Below are 14,847 nucleotides of genomic sequence, written 5' to 3'. Positions count from 1 at the left end.
GAACTTCGAGCTGTTGCCACCAATAGAGTCAGGAAGGTTTGAGGCAGTGGAGATAGTTAATAATTATGTTATCATTGAGCCAAGATACTTCTCCTGCGGAGCTTGATAACGCATAGCCCCGACTTGGCGACTACGGAAAGAAGATCAGGATTCATCATTCAGCATTACTAACTGGGACGCTTGGGACTTCAAGGAGATAAAAATTTCTTCAATGTGTACGAGAGAGGCTTGGCGGGTACGCAGTGGCCTGAGAGATGTGGCGGCAAAGGCCAGAAAATCCTGTGCCAGTTGATGACCCGACTACTTACTCCAAAATCGTACGTTTGGGAAAACTTGGTATGGTCGATCCTTTGAAAGATTACTTTTGATTCTTGACCTCCAGTGCTCAAGCCTATACGTAGTTGTCAATCTCACGGCCACAATTACAACACAATCTGATTCTGATTCACAAAGAGGACATTAAATAATTTACACGTCTATTAGGCTCGCAGCTGCTGTCCGTACTTAAAAATTCATATTTATCAGTGGTATAATTCCTCATGAGACCCGGGTTAAGAAGCATTCAGCAATGATGCCACCTCACTTAACCAATGCATGAAATCCGTATCTGCATAGTCAAAGGCGTGATCTTCATCCAACTGGCTCAAGAGCCATCCCAGCCACGGCATCCATTGCGTGTCGAGCGCAGAGAGAATTCTCGCTGCTTCGATGCCCCACTGTTTCCTCGCCCACCACGGGCCGTCCTTCGCCACCCGCTTCATCATGACACAGAAATGCGCCAAGATAATCAATGCACGTGGCTTCCCCTCTGCTAGTAGGCGAAAGAACCTCTTAGGTGCCATTGTCCACCAGAAAGCCACTGCGTTCCAATTCTCAGATGAGGCTTTGCATGATATCTCGAGAATTCGTATTGATTCCTTATACGCAGCATACACCGATACGTCGTGTAGCTCCTCAAGGTCTGGTGACGAGTGCGCTGTGCTCAGAAGTGTCGACAAGGATGATGAAAAGGATTCCTCCAGCGGTGTAGATATGGTTGTTGGCGCTTTTACGAGTAACGCCGGGCGCAGAACACCTTCTCGGAGCTGTGGCCAGATTTTTGCAACCTCGCAAGTGATATTACGGACTGTGATATGCCAGCCGCTCATGGATAAGGAGACGATGGAGGATGTAGCGAACTCGTACATCGCGAGAAGGGACAAGGTGATAAAAATAGCACCAATATCCGTCTCCCCGTCCGTCTCTGCCTTGTGTAACCCCATCTTGGCTTGCCAGTGGTAAGTGCTCGCGGCTACGGCGTACCGATCTGCCGTGGGATCAGTATGGTAAACGTGAAGCGCGGACACGGCGAGAACAGCGTAAAGGAGACATTGGTTTCTAGGATCGAACACGAGTTTGGGAACGATGGTAGTCCAAACATTGGATGTAACAGGATCAGAAGCAAGTGTGTGAGAAGTAGTGGTAGAATAGCGGTGAATTAGCTCGAGAGTCAGTAGGTCGAATGAACCTGTTGTGCCAGTTATTGTGGAAGGGGAAGTTTCAGGGGAACTTGATGGAGTACGGGGAGATGTCGCTGGTACCAGCGAGTGATACGGTGGGGTATCGATCCAGACACATTCTATGCATCTCCTGGTACAGTTCTTGCAAATAGGAAATTCTTCATCGCACTTCATTTCAATATCTGAGTTAATTATAGAAATGCTGACACAATAAACACATACCTTGACTTTGCGTTGTTTGCATGTTTTGCATCCATTTCGTGTTTTACGGTGGGGGCGAATTGGTGGCATATTAATATAATGCTGGCTGGGGTCGCCCCTGCAAAGCTGTGGACGGAGTTTAAACTGAGTCCAATTTTCATGATCGGCCGTTTTGTTTTTGTTTTTCCTTCCTTTTTTCCTCCTCTGTGGACAGGACCGGTGAGAACATTCCTCATCACCCTCATCTTGTGCCATACCATGAACTCACATTTTGTGCTCCCCCAACATCCTTCTTCCCCCTCTGTCCCTTTTTTCGTCTGTGAAGTTCAGTTTCTGGCCGGCCCGCGGCATCGGACCGTTGGGCCATGTGGTCCCTTCGGCGCTTTCATCCGAGCTAGCCGGTCCCGTTCTCGTTCACTTTGGTTGACTATTGCACTGCAGGAGCCAGAGGCCCTTTTTGCAGTGAGTGTCACTTTCTGACTCTCTCAGATTGTTTTCGATCTACTGCTCCTCAAACGGTAACCTCGTCGGTCGTGTGTAGCGGGAAATTGAGAGGATATAGATCTCGTAGCCAGAGTTCTGTACTATACAACACAACTTTCACCGGGGCTGACCGTGATGCGAAAAAATGATGACAGTATGCATCGCTCAGGACATGGCTGTATCAAAATCCAAATTCCCGCTATCCCCAAGAGTATCTAAATGCCCTTTTCCATCTCTTGCCAAGCTCTCAGTGCTTTCATTTTCCGAGGTTGTAGCCGTGAAGCGATGAATTGGGGTCATGGCGAAAATGGCCTCCCGCTGAAATTTCGTAGGAGTCGACAATCTGGTCGTACGGCGCTTGCCATATCTTGGTCTGGTAGTGGTCACGAAACGAGTGTCGATTTGCATGTTATCCATCCTTTCCTGTAGTTTCTGGCTCTGCGAACGAAGGATACGAGTAGGAGTCGGCGATGCTTGCGAAACACGTTGTGAATAGCTACGCAGAGCACGAGGAAGCGGAGTCGGTGTTGTAGCGCTATATGTTACCCTGCGCCTCTTCGACGGTTTATCTTTCTCTTCCTCATCCTCTTCTTCCAGTCTCGTTAGCCTTGGCGTCCCTCGTGCTGAAAGGCGAGCCAATGGACTTGTAGGCGGGGTACAGTTTCCTGATCTCTCTTCGTCGTCCTCCATCCGTAATTCACCTGACCGCATTCTTACGGCTTTCGGAGCAGGAGGAGCATCTCTACGTAGACCGACGATGACTTCGATGGAATTTCGGATGAAGCTATCGGAGCGGTTGAGGTTTACATCAATACGAAGCAAGGCGGGAAGTCTAGCGTTGAGCGTGGTAGCAACCTGAACCAGTTGGGGACGCGACATGGTGAGAAGATCTTCGTGACAGCAGAAGGGAACGGTGTCAAGAGTGGTAATTACGATGGCATCTTCACAGGCGTCTTCATTCTGTAGGGCGATATTCCCTGGCGTTGACATAGAATACGGATGTTCGAATTTGGGCTGTGTGTCGACGAGAGGGTTAACTTCGCTAGAGCCGTGTCCTTCGAGAGCCACAGAAGAGGGTTTAAACAAATCTAGCCTGAAGAATAGTTTGCGAACGGGCGTGAACGGATTAGAAAATGTTCTCCTGTGCTTCATAGTGGATGATGGTGGTTCGAAAATAAGAAAGGATAAAGAACGGTCATGAGTTATGACGCATCGATCATAGCTCGATTGCTTCAGAAATTAGATTTTCTATTGATAGATAAGTTTCCTGAGGAATTTGCACGAATGTCGGAGATCGTTGCGAACGATCTTGTTTGTAAATATTCCACCATATTGCCGTCAATAGAGTCAGGAAGGATTGAGGCGGTGGAGACACTTAGGTAGAGATGCTCCTCGAGTGGGGCCCCGTAATACATGGTATATGGTAGTTCAAATTCGCAGATACGGAGAGAGTGCCGGAGTTATCGACTGGGGCGCTTGTGATTCCGAGGAATTGGCACCCTGTTTGCTCATGCGTACGTATCAGAAAAAGACAGGGAATGGTGTAGGTGAACAACTTCTTTATCCTACTTTAAGGGACCATTTAAATAATATCATTGATATCAGTACATGACCTTACTAATGGAGTAGACCGTACTCACACTTTAACCGACACATACTATTCGTTGTCACCGTGAAACTAGGGACATGTTTTGTACGCTCTATGACCGTATTGTTACGTCGTATCCGTAACGATGCAAGGCACATCCGTATTTCGCACCCCTTAGCAGCCTAGCGTTGTAAAAATATTAAAGGGGGACCATAAGGTAATGAAACAGTGCCTTGCTATTTATTATACAATTGCGTATGACATCCGGAAAAGTAATGTACTGAGAACCAAATCTGTCACTTCCTTCTAACATACCTTCCATCTCCACGCATAGCCTCGGCCTCAATCTCCCTCCTCTTCTTCTCATGCATCTCCTTCGCCCTCTCATTGATATTCTCCGTTTCTTGGGTATCCGGGAACCCAATATCCCAATACCCCGGCGGCGTCCCACCCTGCGCCCAATTATACCGATGTCGCGATATTCCCTTCTTCCTACGCACAGGAGAAGGCGTAGCGTTCTTCTTTGGTGACCGCCACAGCGGCTGCTTCAAACGTTTCGGAAGAGGCCCGACACCTTCGTAGTACTATGTGAGGAAGCACTGATGAGGAGCACGTTTCAAAAGAAAAGAAAAAGACGAACGTCACGACAACACTCGCAATCTCCAGCATGAAGTTTTCGTCGCTCGTCCTTGTTGCGGACAACAGCATCAAACTGGAAGTCGAGGCCGTTGTTCCGGTTTGGATCGATGGCAAAGGTTTCGTTGATCGTCTTCTCTTTCGAATCTTTTGCGTATCGTCCACGACCCTTGAACGCCGAATAATCGTTCGTCTGTTTGGCGTTACGCGCCGCGGATACAGATGACGCGGCTTTCTCCTTCTCTTTGCCTTTTCCTTGTGGTGCAGATGGCGTGGAGTGAGGACTGTCATGTTCGTGACTGAGGCGGCGAACTTTCCGCGGTGGCACCGAGGTGGTCTTCGGTTTCGTCGGTGTCGATGGGGCTAAGATACTGTCAGCTTTGTATGTAGGAATTCCGATCCCGTCGGCGTACATTGCTCTGATAAGAGGACGAGTGTTGAGCGAGGTCCGCGTCGCTTGATATCCAAGTTTGGGACATTGGAAAGCCGCGCCGACGGTGATGTCAACGGGGCTAGAGACGCAGCCTGAGCGTTTTAAAAATGAATTGTATGGTTGATCGTACCTCGACCTTGAAAGAGCACTTTGGACTGCGGAGTCGGGCTTGATTCCCCGACTAGAACAGAACGACTCGTCAGAGATGACGAGGCGAGAGATGCAAGGAGCAAGAATACCAAGAGAGTCCTCTTCCGTGTCTGATGAACTTGGAACAAGAATGGAGCCGTTAGCCTTGGGGCTGAATAATCTAATGAACCAGTAAGCGTGATGGAAACAATATGTAGGTCGGCATGACTTACAGCGGTGATGGAATTGTGGTCTTCGAAGGACCGGCTGAAGTCACTCCATTGATGAGAGAGGCTGATGGAAGCGGTGACGGTGAACTTGGAGTTCCAGGTCGCTTGGAAGGAGTTGGTGGGAAAATTGCCCTATGGTAACTGTTATAGGGTATCAACATGTCAACCGGTAGGCCCATACGTAGTCATAGGCACTGGCGCAAGGCTGGAACCATTGGGCTTTGGGCTGAATAATCTAAGGGACCATTAAGTGTTATTGAAGCGATACATTCATCAGTCACCTACTGCGGCAATGAAGCCGTGGTTTTCGAGGGACCAACTGGAAGCGATGCCGAATTTGGAGTTCCAGGTCGTTCAGAAGTGTTTGGTAGGAAAATCGTCCTGCGGTGACTGTTATAGTGTATCAACATGTCAACCAATAGGCACATACGTGGGTATCGGCGTTGGTGTGAATTCAGGTTCATTCTCTTTGTTTTGTCGATACAAGTTCTTATCCTCGTATGGGTACGAAGCTACTTGAGGATAAGTGAAAATATTCCCACATATTAAATTATCATGCTCACCGTCGTCCGCATAGAGCAATGGCCCTATCTGCTCCCACATCTTCCCATTGTCAGCCAATCGCATAAAAATATTCCGTCGAAACTCGTTGTCCTTTTCCGCCTCCATCTTGGATTTTGCCTTGCATTCTGTATCAAACAGGAATGCCTTGAAGTCGCGCCATTTAGTGTAGTCTCGTTTGTATATTGCAGCGGCGCGTTGTTTCTTGTCCAAGAGGTCATCGTATCGCGACTGAAGCGCCTTCAGCTGGGCCGCTAGTAGACGTCTTGATGGCGAAGAGGATGCTGGAAGGTCCCTATCAGAAATATATGTTCTGGCTATAATTGCCGGACAGTTAGGATAAAACATACTTTGTCTTCTCCAAGAGTTGGTTTCTCTGCCTTACAACATCATCCAGCTGAGTCTGTAAATGGTCCCTTTCGTCTGTCGTACGACGGAGCACCTTTTCTAGATCCTCTATCCGAGTTAACGCATCACTGTACTTCGTGCCATGCTCAGCGTTGTCGACTACGAACCATGCCTCCTGCAAGTCGCTAAATCCAAGGGCCCTGACGAGGTGCCCTGTCCTGTTCGTTACGTCGCTGAGACGGTTCAGCGTGTCCTCAGCTGAATGCTTGAGTCGGTCATACTTGGCCTCGTGTGCCGCAATTTCTTTACGGTGCTTCTCATTGAGGACCTTGTGCGCGCTGGAGAAAGTCGCGCTGTCCATGCGAGGCCGTCGAGGGTGATGGTAGTAAGAGTTGAAGAAACGTGGGAGCCGGCACGCGTCACGATCAACAAACAATCCTAACCTTGTACCGCCACCATGACCACGATGCGGCGGCCACTGACACCAGTGACGAACTCAAGGCTACCGACGTCGCCATTAATAAAATCGAGCGTTTCCTCCCCTTCTGCTCCCCAGCAACAGCCCAAAACGCCCTTGCCACTGCGAGCGATACCCTCCACCCTCGCAGTCAAGTCATCTCCTTCCGTACCTCCTGCATCTGCAGCGTATGAGCCGCTCATCAAAGCCGTCCTTCGTCAACGGCTTCTTTGGAGGATTTTTTTGGGCTCTATCGCATTTTGTTGGGTCCAGACGGTGGCATGGACAATATGGTGCCTTGGTGGTATTGAAGAACTGGGGATTGGCGGGGTGGCAATGGTTCCGGTGACGCCGTCGACGTCAATGATGGCATACGTGTGTTGGGTAGCGGTAGCCTTACCTATCGTGGTGCTAAGAAAAAGGCATCTTACAGGTCCGTCGACGCGCTCTCACCGAATTTATCTGTTGATTCAGTTTTCCTTAGGTTATCACTCAACGTCAAAGACTCCTTTAAAAACATTGCAGAATGCTCTGGCAAAACAGAGCACTAGAAGCGCATTCTTGGTTTATCTTTCCTCTGCAATCATTGCGACACTTCTCCATGTATCGATGGCTCGAATGTCCAAATCGAATGACCCCCGGCTGTCAGTATTTGTCAAATCAAAGTGAGCGGGTGATGCGTATGTTCACTATTTTCGTGTCTGACTGGACTAGGAAGCACCCATATTATTTGAATGGTCGGCTGGTGTTTCTTTTAACATCTCAGGTTATTGTTGCATGCTGTTCTATACTCCGGAACATCATGATGGATCGTTTTGTCTTTCGATGGCCCTCCTCTTTTGTAAGCATCCTATTTTTCTATTCATGAACTGTATGGCTGAAGTATTCTGCAGAATCAGACCCAAAAATCCGCAGTTACGCTCGGCGACTTCTTGCGGACGCTGGTCATAGTAGCTCTCCTCGCATCCGTTTCCGTGCCCACGTCTGCCGCTATATTTGCTATTGCACGGCTCACGCTTCCCATGCTTTACCGCCTACCACTGCTTCATCTTGTCCTCCGGCCATTCACAGCTCATTTCCTTCGGGGGTCTTGGACAATATTTTTGCCCATTCAACACTTCGCTCTTCTGATAAGAGCATGGTTCCTGGCATTTTCAACCTTGGCAACCTGGGAGGTCGCAGAACTACTATTTGATTCCTTTATCAGCCAGCCCATTCTCGTATCACACATGACAGCGGACCCATCAGTAACCCTTGTGTCGGGAGTGGCTTCCTCTGATATAATCTTCAAATATTTCGCATTTGCCGAACTAAACGAGTTATCTTCCGACCTGTCTCCTTCAGCAGGCGCTCGTCGGACAGCTCTGTTCGGAGATCAGAAGTATTCCCCCAATCTCTGGAGTCATCTATGCAGGGAGAGCCTTCTGGTTCTCGGGAGAGATTACCAGCATTTCTTGCGGAGAGGAGCGCCCCCAACCGTCCCACCGCCTCTTGCAGTAGCAACTGCAGCGCAACCACAACCACCACCCTTCCTATCCACCCCAGTATCTGTAGTCAAACAGCCCATTTACAAGCAAGCGAAACCGTCTCCCATCAGCAGCGTCATTGATTCCCTTGGTGCGGACGGATCATTCGCGCAAGCAGTCGAAGCGGGTGCCGAAGCTGCACACATCCCGGACTTGTTCAAGTCAGCGAGTACTGCTTTACCCGTTCCAACAGAGATGACGAAAAGCGTAGAAGAAGCCAAGGATTATTTCGGGAATATCAGGAAATCTTTGGGTAGTGCCATTCACCGGTACACGCCTGTTGCTGTGCAGGAGGCATTTGGAGCATGGGTGAATTGGTGGACGAGGGAGCGGATAAGTAAGGTCGTAGAAGGATCCTTATCCAGGCGCGAACTTGATCTTCTTGTCGTCGAAGGTACGATGGCATTCCTTCTCGGAGTATTCCGGATGCTGATTTGTCTTTTGATTTTATTAGTTTTATCACGTTTAACGTGTTCGTCCCTGACAGAAGATCGATACGGGGTCGTCCAGCGCGATATTCCCAAAATCCTTGAGGCGATGCTCTCCTTCTTGTCAGCGATAGAAGATTACCAGATTGAACTGAATGCTCTGCGACCTCCGCCACCAGAAGAAGAGGAAGGCCTATCGGATAAAGAAAGAATGCAACGCGAGGTTCTTCGGATAGAGTTGGCTAAAGCTAGTGAGGCCCTAGGATACCTCGGTGATGGTGAGTATACTGAGTTTACGCTGGTTGTATGGACTAACGGGGATTGGATGTAGGATTTAAGAATGGCATCGCGCGTGTTGTACGGACGTTTGGGGGTAAATTGAATGCATTCAAGTTCCCACCGCGCACTGCGAACAAGCTGCAAGGGTTTGTAGATTATAATCAGTAATCATGATCGATTTTTGCTTCTGTCAGCAGGCAGTTCTAGTTCATCGTCAATCAGCAATTCGCCACAAACAGCTACCCGAGCCTAGGTACAGGGACTATGGTACATCAAGAGGACGCAAGGCATCACTCACTCACTTTCGTGCAAAGAATCATCAGAAGTGCTAACATCAGGTATCGTTTCCGTTTACTACTCCAAGCGACTGGTGTAGAACTGAATATTTTGCTTCAAGTTCACACACTTTATGCAAGACATTTGCTCAAGCATCGTGTTATGTTCCGTAGAATTGTCAAGACGTGGAATACTCCCATGGCGCTTATCACTGATGATGCAATAAGTGTAGAGGTGCCTGATAAAGTCAAGAGTCAGCAGCATTCAGCCCGGAAATAGTTAAGAAATTTGATATGGAGCGGTGACTCGTCTCGTTCCCCGTAAGTGTGTCGGGAGCGGCGACCTTAGCATGAACTCGGCACATCTGAGGTCCCCCCTTGTATTGATAATCTGTTCCTTGGGTATTTTTGTGACTATCGGTGATGATTGGTCTATTAGGTGGCTCTTGCGACGTACGTTCATTCAGGCGGCGGTCTTGGTTTATTACTGACTGACGAACAGTGTTCTTGCCGACCGAACAGGCCTTACACTAATCTAGCTCGCTTTCCAGGGCCATGGCACCTAGCACCTGCTTACTTGCTGCTCATCCAGATTCCACAGGTAGTAACTTTGCAATGCCGACGGCATTCCTAAGTAGTAAGTGTACATTGTTTTCTCGGTCGGTGGTTTGACGCTCATTTCGTAGGACACGGCTATCAGCTTTCCGAACCTTGTGCATCATGGTATCAATCATGGAAGGTTAAACGAAGAACACCTCTTGGTCGGGGATCCTTCACCGTTGTACGTTAGCTTTTTATTGACTTTACTTGATATCAGAAATGGGCACGACTAGGTCCATTGATCATCGCCGGAACGGCAGAGTTGGCGTGGATGACTACACGAACTCTTATACGATTACTCGCGGTGCCGCGAAAATTCGCGTCTCCACAGCATAAGGACCACCGGTGCATCAATTGAGACCGAGATTTGGTTATGTTATGCTCTGAGGAACCAGCTGCCAATCCAAAACGCGAGGTGTTGCGTACAGATGGGTGACAACTGGAACGTAGCTTATTTCTCAAGTGCGTAATGGCGACGTTTTGTAAGAGTGATTCTTTGAAACAGCAGTCCCAGTCATGCCGAGAAATGAATACATAGGCGACAAAAAGTGCGATCCATTCTAACGAATGGCGCACTCTTGCCTCAAACCGAACCCCAAGGAATATACCTCAAGCGCCGTCCAAGTTTAGACAGGAAACTTTCGGCAGCAGCGTGTCGGGACGGCGTACCGACGCCGCTTTGACAACATGGAAATCAGAAACCGGTCCAACACACAATGTTTGTATGCTGCAGCTCGCTCTACATCAGATATCTACTTCGTTCTGGATCCTACGGGAGCGAGTGAATTCACAATGACCCTCGCGGGCTTTAGGCTCGTGCGAGTGGGAGGTCCAGCTCACTCTCACGCGGCTGGATTATGCCTTTCATGATGGTGAGTTCATGATTGTCTTGACAGTGGTAATGCCGAAATTATATTACACCAGTACAGCCTCATCATCGGCTTTACATAACTGTTAAAACGCCAGCGCCACGATCTCTCGCGGTTGTGTGAAGGAAAGCAATAGTCCTGCATAACTTGACTCATCACATGTTTCATATTTTTCTTTAAAAGACGCTGGTCGTCTTCATTGTAGTTCATTGGCCATCGTTCTTTGCTGGTTATCCAAGATGAAGGCTTCTGGCGCGATCTTCACCTCTCTCCTAGTGCTTTCCTTGGCCTTCAATGCTGCTGGACATTCCAATAATCCAGGCCAGCTACGTCGCCGACAAGTCATGCGAACGGCATCTATACTGAATGGTAGGTGAGCCTATGTTCGTCTGTGGTTCAGCTAAAGCTTCGAATAGATCCCGCACCCCAACCAAATCTGCCAACTACCCAAGAAGCTCAATCAGCAGCAGCATCTGTTGGTTTAAACTTAACTGACGTCCAGGCAGATATCTTGTCAGTGAATTTGAGTTCTCATCATTGTTCCTTGAGCTGATGCGAAGCGATACAGGGTGGGAATGAAGAAGAAGAAAGAACTCTTTTTCTTTTTCGGTATTCAAAACACGACTGACTTTAAGAACAAGCTGGCGACGGATATCCACCCTCTCATTACTTCTACTACCCAAATATTGGACGTCACAACCCAGCCTCTAACAGCAGTCAATCTCGCTTTTTCCCAGTCAGGACTTTCTACACTAGGTATCACCGACGATTTAGGCGACCAGTTCTATTCTCAGGGACAGGAAGCTGATTCTGCTGCCATCGGCGATCCCGGAACTGGGAATTGGGTGCAATCGTTTGCAGGAACCTCTGTTCATGGCGTTTTCTTGCTTGCATCAGATACTCTTGATAATGTCAACGATACCCTGTCAGACCTCTTGTCAACTTTGGGCGACTCCATCGCTGAGCTACATCGCGTTCAAGGTGAAGCCCGCCCTGGATCAGAGGAAGGCCACGAACGTAAGTCTTCGCCATCTTTTGATCCATCTTGATGATGATGATGCATATGCAGATTTCGGATTCATGGATGGAATAAGCCAGCCCGCAGTCATAGGGTTCACACAATCACCTCTACCAGGTCAGCTAGCTGTCGATGCGGGGGAAATTTTACTGGCCGAGGACGGTGATAGTACTACTCGTCCGTCTTGGGCTAAAGATGGCTCGTTCCTGGTCTTCCGTCAGATGGAGCAGCTGGTTCCAGAGTTCAACAAGTTCTTGTTGGACAACCCGATTTCTGAGCCGGGTGTTCTCACTCCCGAAGAGGGATCTGCCTTATTAGGCGCGCGTATGATTGGACGATGGAAGAGTGTACGTTTATCATCCGAGCAAAAAGATCTACTGCTAACTTACGATTTGCAGGGCGCTCCCGTCTATCTTGCACCCTTGTTCGACGATCCTACGTTGGCGTCGGATCCCATGCATAACAACAACTTCACCTACCACGATGATGATGCAGACTTTAACAACCAGACGCGCTGCCCGTTTGCCGCTCATACTAGGAAGACACGCCCTCGCGGAGATTTCACTCCGGAGGAAACAGCGCATCACATCATTCGCGCTGGTATTCCCTACGGACCCGAAGGTTAGATCCTTTTGTAGGCGAAACCAGGCGGCTTATAAAATGTTTACAGTAACTGATGATGAAGCAACGTCAAATACTACCAGTGCTTCTTTGGAACGTGGTCTTGCCTTTGGTTAGTTAAAACGTAGTGATTCGAACGAGCGTCGACTGATTAAGGCTACTATAGTCGCATATCAATCTAACATCGGTAACGGCTTCCGGTTTTTGCAACAGTTGTGGGTCAACAACGCAAAGTAAGTAGGCAATTCGATTTTTCCATACCTAATGTCTTGGTCTGAGTACTTAACCCTCTGTAGCTTCCTCCTCCCCAGTACCGGTGTGGATCCTATTATTGGTTCTGCAGGAACCGACCCTTCATCAAGAAGTCGTCCAATTACTGGTTTAGATCCAACAGACCCTAGCCGTGCTATCACGTTACAGAATGGTGCGTGTCCGTTCGAAATTTGAGCTGGCAGCTTTGGACTAATATGATCTTTAATCAGATTTCGTTGTCTCGCGGGGAGGAGAGTACTTCTTCTCGCCCTCCATCTCTGCTATATTGAATACCATTGCCGCCTAATGTAGTTGTAGACAGAGATGTTGAATTAAGATTTATATAGTAAATAAATGAGCTCACAGTTTCGTAGACAGTTAGTCACTCTGACCTCTTCCGCATTCCAAACATGAGCCTAAATTCGTTAAAATTCCTTTGGAGACCTTGAATAACAAAGAAGCATTATGTGGGCCTTCTGGAAGCTCTAACCAGTAGCGATTGGACAGGGCATGAGTACTTGAATGTCTAAGTGCTATAAAAAGTTACATCGACGTGGAATGGTTTTGGGGTACTGTCTGAATTTCAGACATGTGCCTGCTTTAGGTTTACGAGGCGTACCGGAGCCTTCGCTTGTTCTTCTGCAAGATGAGAGTCGAACTTGAAGGTTTTGAAGTTTGAACAGGGCGTTTGGGGAGTGGGAATATGCACGGTGCGCTAATAAACGTCTCTCGTGTGGATTGTCTAATTCTTCTCTCGAGCGTCCGTCCCTGGTCTTGTCGGCAGAGGAGAATATTTTCAGGGCATGGGACCGTGATATCACGAAAGTTCACAAAGATGGAAATTTAAATTTTGAAACTCCGGCCACAGCAACTGCGGCCATGAGCAAGGGTAACCAGCTCTGTTATGCCAATCCGCACGCACATTAAGACACGAACTGGATGCAAAACATGCAAACGACGCAGAGTCAAGGTATGTACTTATTGTCAGCCTTTGTATAATTAACTCAGATCCTGAACTTCATGAAGTGCGATGAAGAATTGCCTATTTGCAAGAACTGTACGAGGAGAAGCATAGAGTGCGTCTGGATCGATACTTCACAATCTCACTCGGTGGCACCAGGGACATCTACCCGTGCTACATCAAGTACCTCACCTGAAAATTCCCCTTCCACAATATCGAAATGGACCGGTGCAGGTTCATTCGACTTGCTGACTCTCGAACTAATTCATCACTATACCACCGCCACTTCGCACACACTCTCACCTGATCCCGCTAAAGCATGCGTATGGGACACCTCCGTTTCGAAACTCGCGTTCGATCCCAAAAATCATTTTCTCCTCTACGCTATTCTCGCAATGTCAGCGCTTCATGCTTACCATGATGATCCCACGGCCAGTCGGTATTCCGTAGCTGCGAGCACCTACCACTGTCAAGCCAAAATGGGGCTACACATGGCAGAAACGGATGGCGGAAAGAATGATGCTAGGGCTGTCTTGATGGCCTTATGTCTTCTTGCGATGTATGAGTTCGCTACGTCATCCATGGTCTCCTTATCCGCGGGCGACTGGAATGTCATAGCCCGTAAGGTTGCGAAACTCTGGCCACAGCGTGTCCTGCGTCCGATGTTATTCATGGTGTCTACATCCTCGGAAGAACCGTTTTCATCATCTCTGTTGACACTTGTGAGCACAGCGCACCCGTCGCCGCCGGATCTTGAGGAACTACAGGACATATCAGTATATGCTGCGTATAAGGAATCGATCCGTATCCTCGAGATATCATGGAAAGCGTCACTTCAAAATTGGGACGCGGCGCTTTGGTGGTGGGTAATGGCACCCAATACTTTCTTTCGTCTGTTGGCAGAGGGGAAACCGCGTGCACTGATCATCTTGGCGCATCACTGTGTTTTGATGAAACGGGTGGCGGAGGACGGGCCATGGTGGGCGAAAAGGCAGTGGGGCGTCGAGGCGGCGAGGATTCTCTCTGCGCTCGATACGCGATGGATGCCGTGGCTAGGATGGCTCTGGAGTCAGTTGGATGAGGATCAGGCGTTTGATGTTGTGGATAGGAATTTTATGAATTGGTTGAGTGAAGTGTCGTCTGCGTCATTGCTTAATACCTCTTGATCTGGTATGCATTTCATGAGGAATTATACCACTGATTAACTTGAATTTTTAAGTATGGACTACGGCTACGAGTCTAATAGAAATAGATGTGTAGATTATCCTGACTTTCTTTTGTGACATGCGTATATATCTTTTGCTGTGTATGTGCTTTTTTTTGATGTAAACGTCTTTTTTAAATAATTCACACCAGTAATATCAACAACTTCTAATTCCCAGGCTACGGTGAAATCCACGATGTTATACTACATCCGCTGTTGCTTACGGTATGTTTACTTTATCGACGTCCA

General features: G+C 48.3%; 6 protein-coding genes across 6 annotated transcripts; 3 read left to right on the top strand and 3 right to left on the bottom strand.

The window, feature by feature from the left end:
- Positions 1-460: 460 nt before the first annotated feature.
- Positions 461-1,813, bottom strand: EV420DRAFT_1560133 (uncharacterized protein). The gene is made up of 2 exons (XM_060473805.1): positions 1,722-1,813; positions 461-1,667 (listed from the first exon to the last, which is right to left on the bottom strand). Exons 1-2 carry the CDS (start codon positions 1,788-1,790, stop codon positions 552-554), a joined length of 1,185 nt encoding a protein of 394 aa, XP_060327634.1. The 5' UTR covers positions 1,791-1,813; the 3' UTR covers positions 461-551.
- Positions 1,814-2,936: 1,123 nt separating this feature from the next.
- Positions 2,937-3,173, bottom strand: EV420DRAFT_1274280 (uncharacterized protein; the record flags this gene model as incomplete). The annotated part of the gene is made up of 1 exon (XM_060467826.1): positions 2,937-3,173. A coding segment is annotated over one exon (237 nt), but the record flags the coding sequence as incomplete, so codon positions are not given.
- Positions 3,174-3,929: 756 nt separating this feature from the next.
- Positions 3,930-6,469, bottom strand: EV420DRAFT_1560120 (uncharacterized protein; the record flags this gene model as incomplete). The annotated part of the gene is made up of 11 exons (XM_060473804.1): positions 3,930-4,355; positions 4,412-4,770; positions 4,821-4,919; positions 4,971-5,021; positions 5,080-5,150; positions 5,203-5,331; positions 5,381-5,434; positions 5,485-5,580; positions 5,630-5,711; positions 5,763-6,055; positions 6,111-6,469. The coding sequence occupies 11 exons, from the start codon at positions 6,467-6,469 to the stop codon at positions 4,068-4,070; spliced, it is 1,881 nt and encodes a 626-aa protein (XP_060327632.1). The 3' UTR covers positions 3,930-4,067.
- Positions 6,470-6,546: 77 nt separating this feature from the next.
- On the top strand, positions 6,547-9,136 carry EV420DRAFT_1560109 (nucleoporin protein Ndc1-Nup). Its single transcript, XM_060473803.1, is given in 7 exon segments — positions 6,547-6,998; positions 7,050-7,230; positions 7,280-7,406; positions 7,459-8,485; positions 8,498-8,500; positions 8,549-8,797; positions 8,851-9,136. 7 exon segments carry the CDS (start codon positions 6,566-6,568, stop codon positions 8,964-8,966), a joined length of 2,136 nt encoding a protein of 711 aa, XP_060327631.1. The 5' UTR covers positions 6,547-6,565; the 3' UTR covers positions 8,967-9,136.
- A 1,645-nt stretch (positions 9,137-10,781) lies between these two features.
- On the top strand, positions 10,782-12,740 carry EV420DRAFT_1646038 (fungal peroxidase; the record flags this gene model as incomplete). The annotated part of the gene is made up of 9 exons (XM_060477853.1): positions 10,782-10,911; positions 10,959-11,055; positions 11,111-11,559; positions 11,612-11,907; positions 11,959-12,181; positions 12,231-12,293; positions 12,348-12,414; positions 12,478-12,605; positions 12,664-12,740. 9 exons carry the CDS (start codon positions 10,782-10,784, stop codon positions 12,738-12,740), a joined length of 1,530 nt encoding a protein of 509 aa, XP_060327630.1.
- Positions 12,741-13,298: 558 nt separating this feature from the next.
- On the top strand, positions 13,299-14,760 carry EV420DRAFT_1766345 (uncharacterized protein). Its single transcript, XM_060480874.1, has 2 exons — positions 13,299-13,403; positions 13,460-14,760. The coding sequence occupies exons 1-2, from the start codon at positions 13,338-13,340 to the stop codon at positions 14,558-14,560; spliced, it is 1,167 nt and encodes a 388-aa protein (XP_060327629.1). The 5' UTR covers positions 13,299-13,337; the 3' UTR covers positions 14,561-14,760.
- Positions 14,761-14,847: the final 87 nt, after the last annotated feature.

Source organism: Desarmillaria tabescens, assembly GCF_030435595.1.
Source record: "Desarmillaria tabescens strain CCBAS 213 chromosome Unknown EV420scaffold_33, whole genome shotgun sequence".
In the NCBI taxonomy this organism is placed as follows: Eukaryota; Fungi; Basidiomycota; class Agaricomycetes; order Agaricales; family Physalacriaceae; genus Desarmillaria; species Desarmillaria tabescens.
Note: the sequence above shows the minus strand (reverse complement) of the source record. Positions and strands in the feature narration are given on the sequence as shown.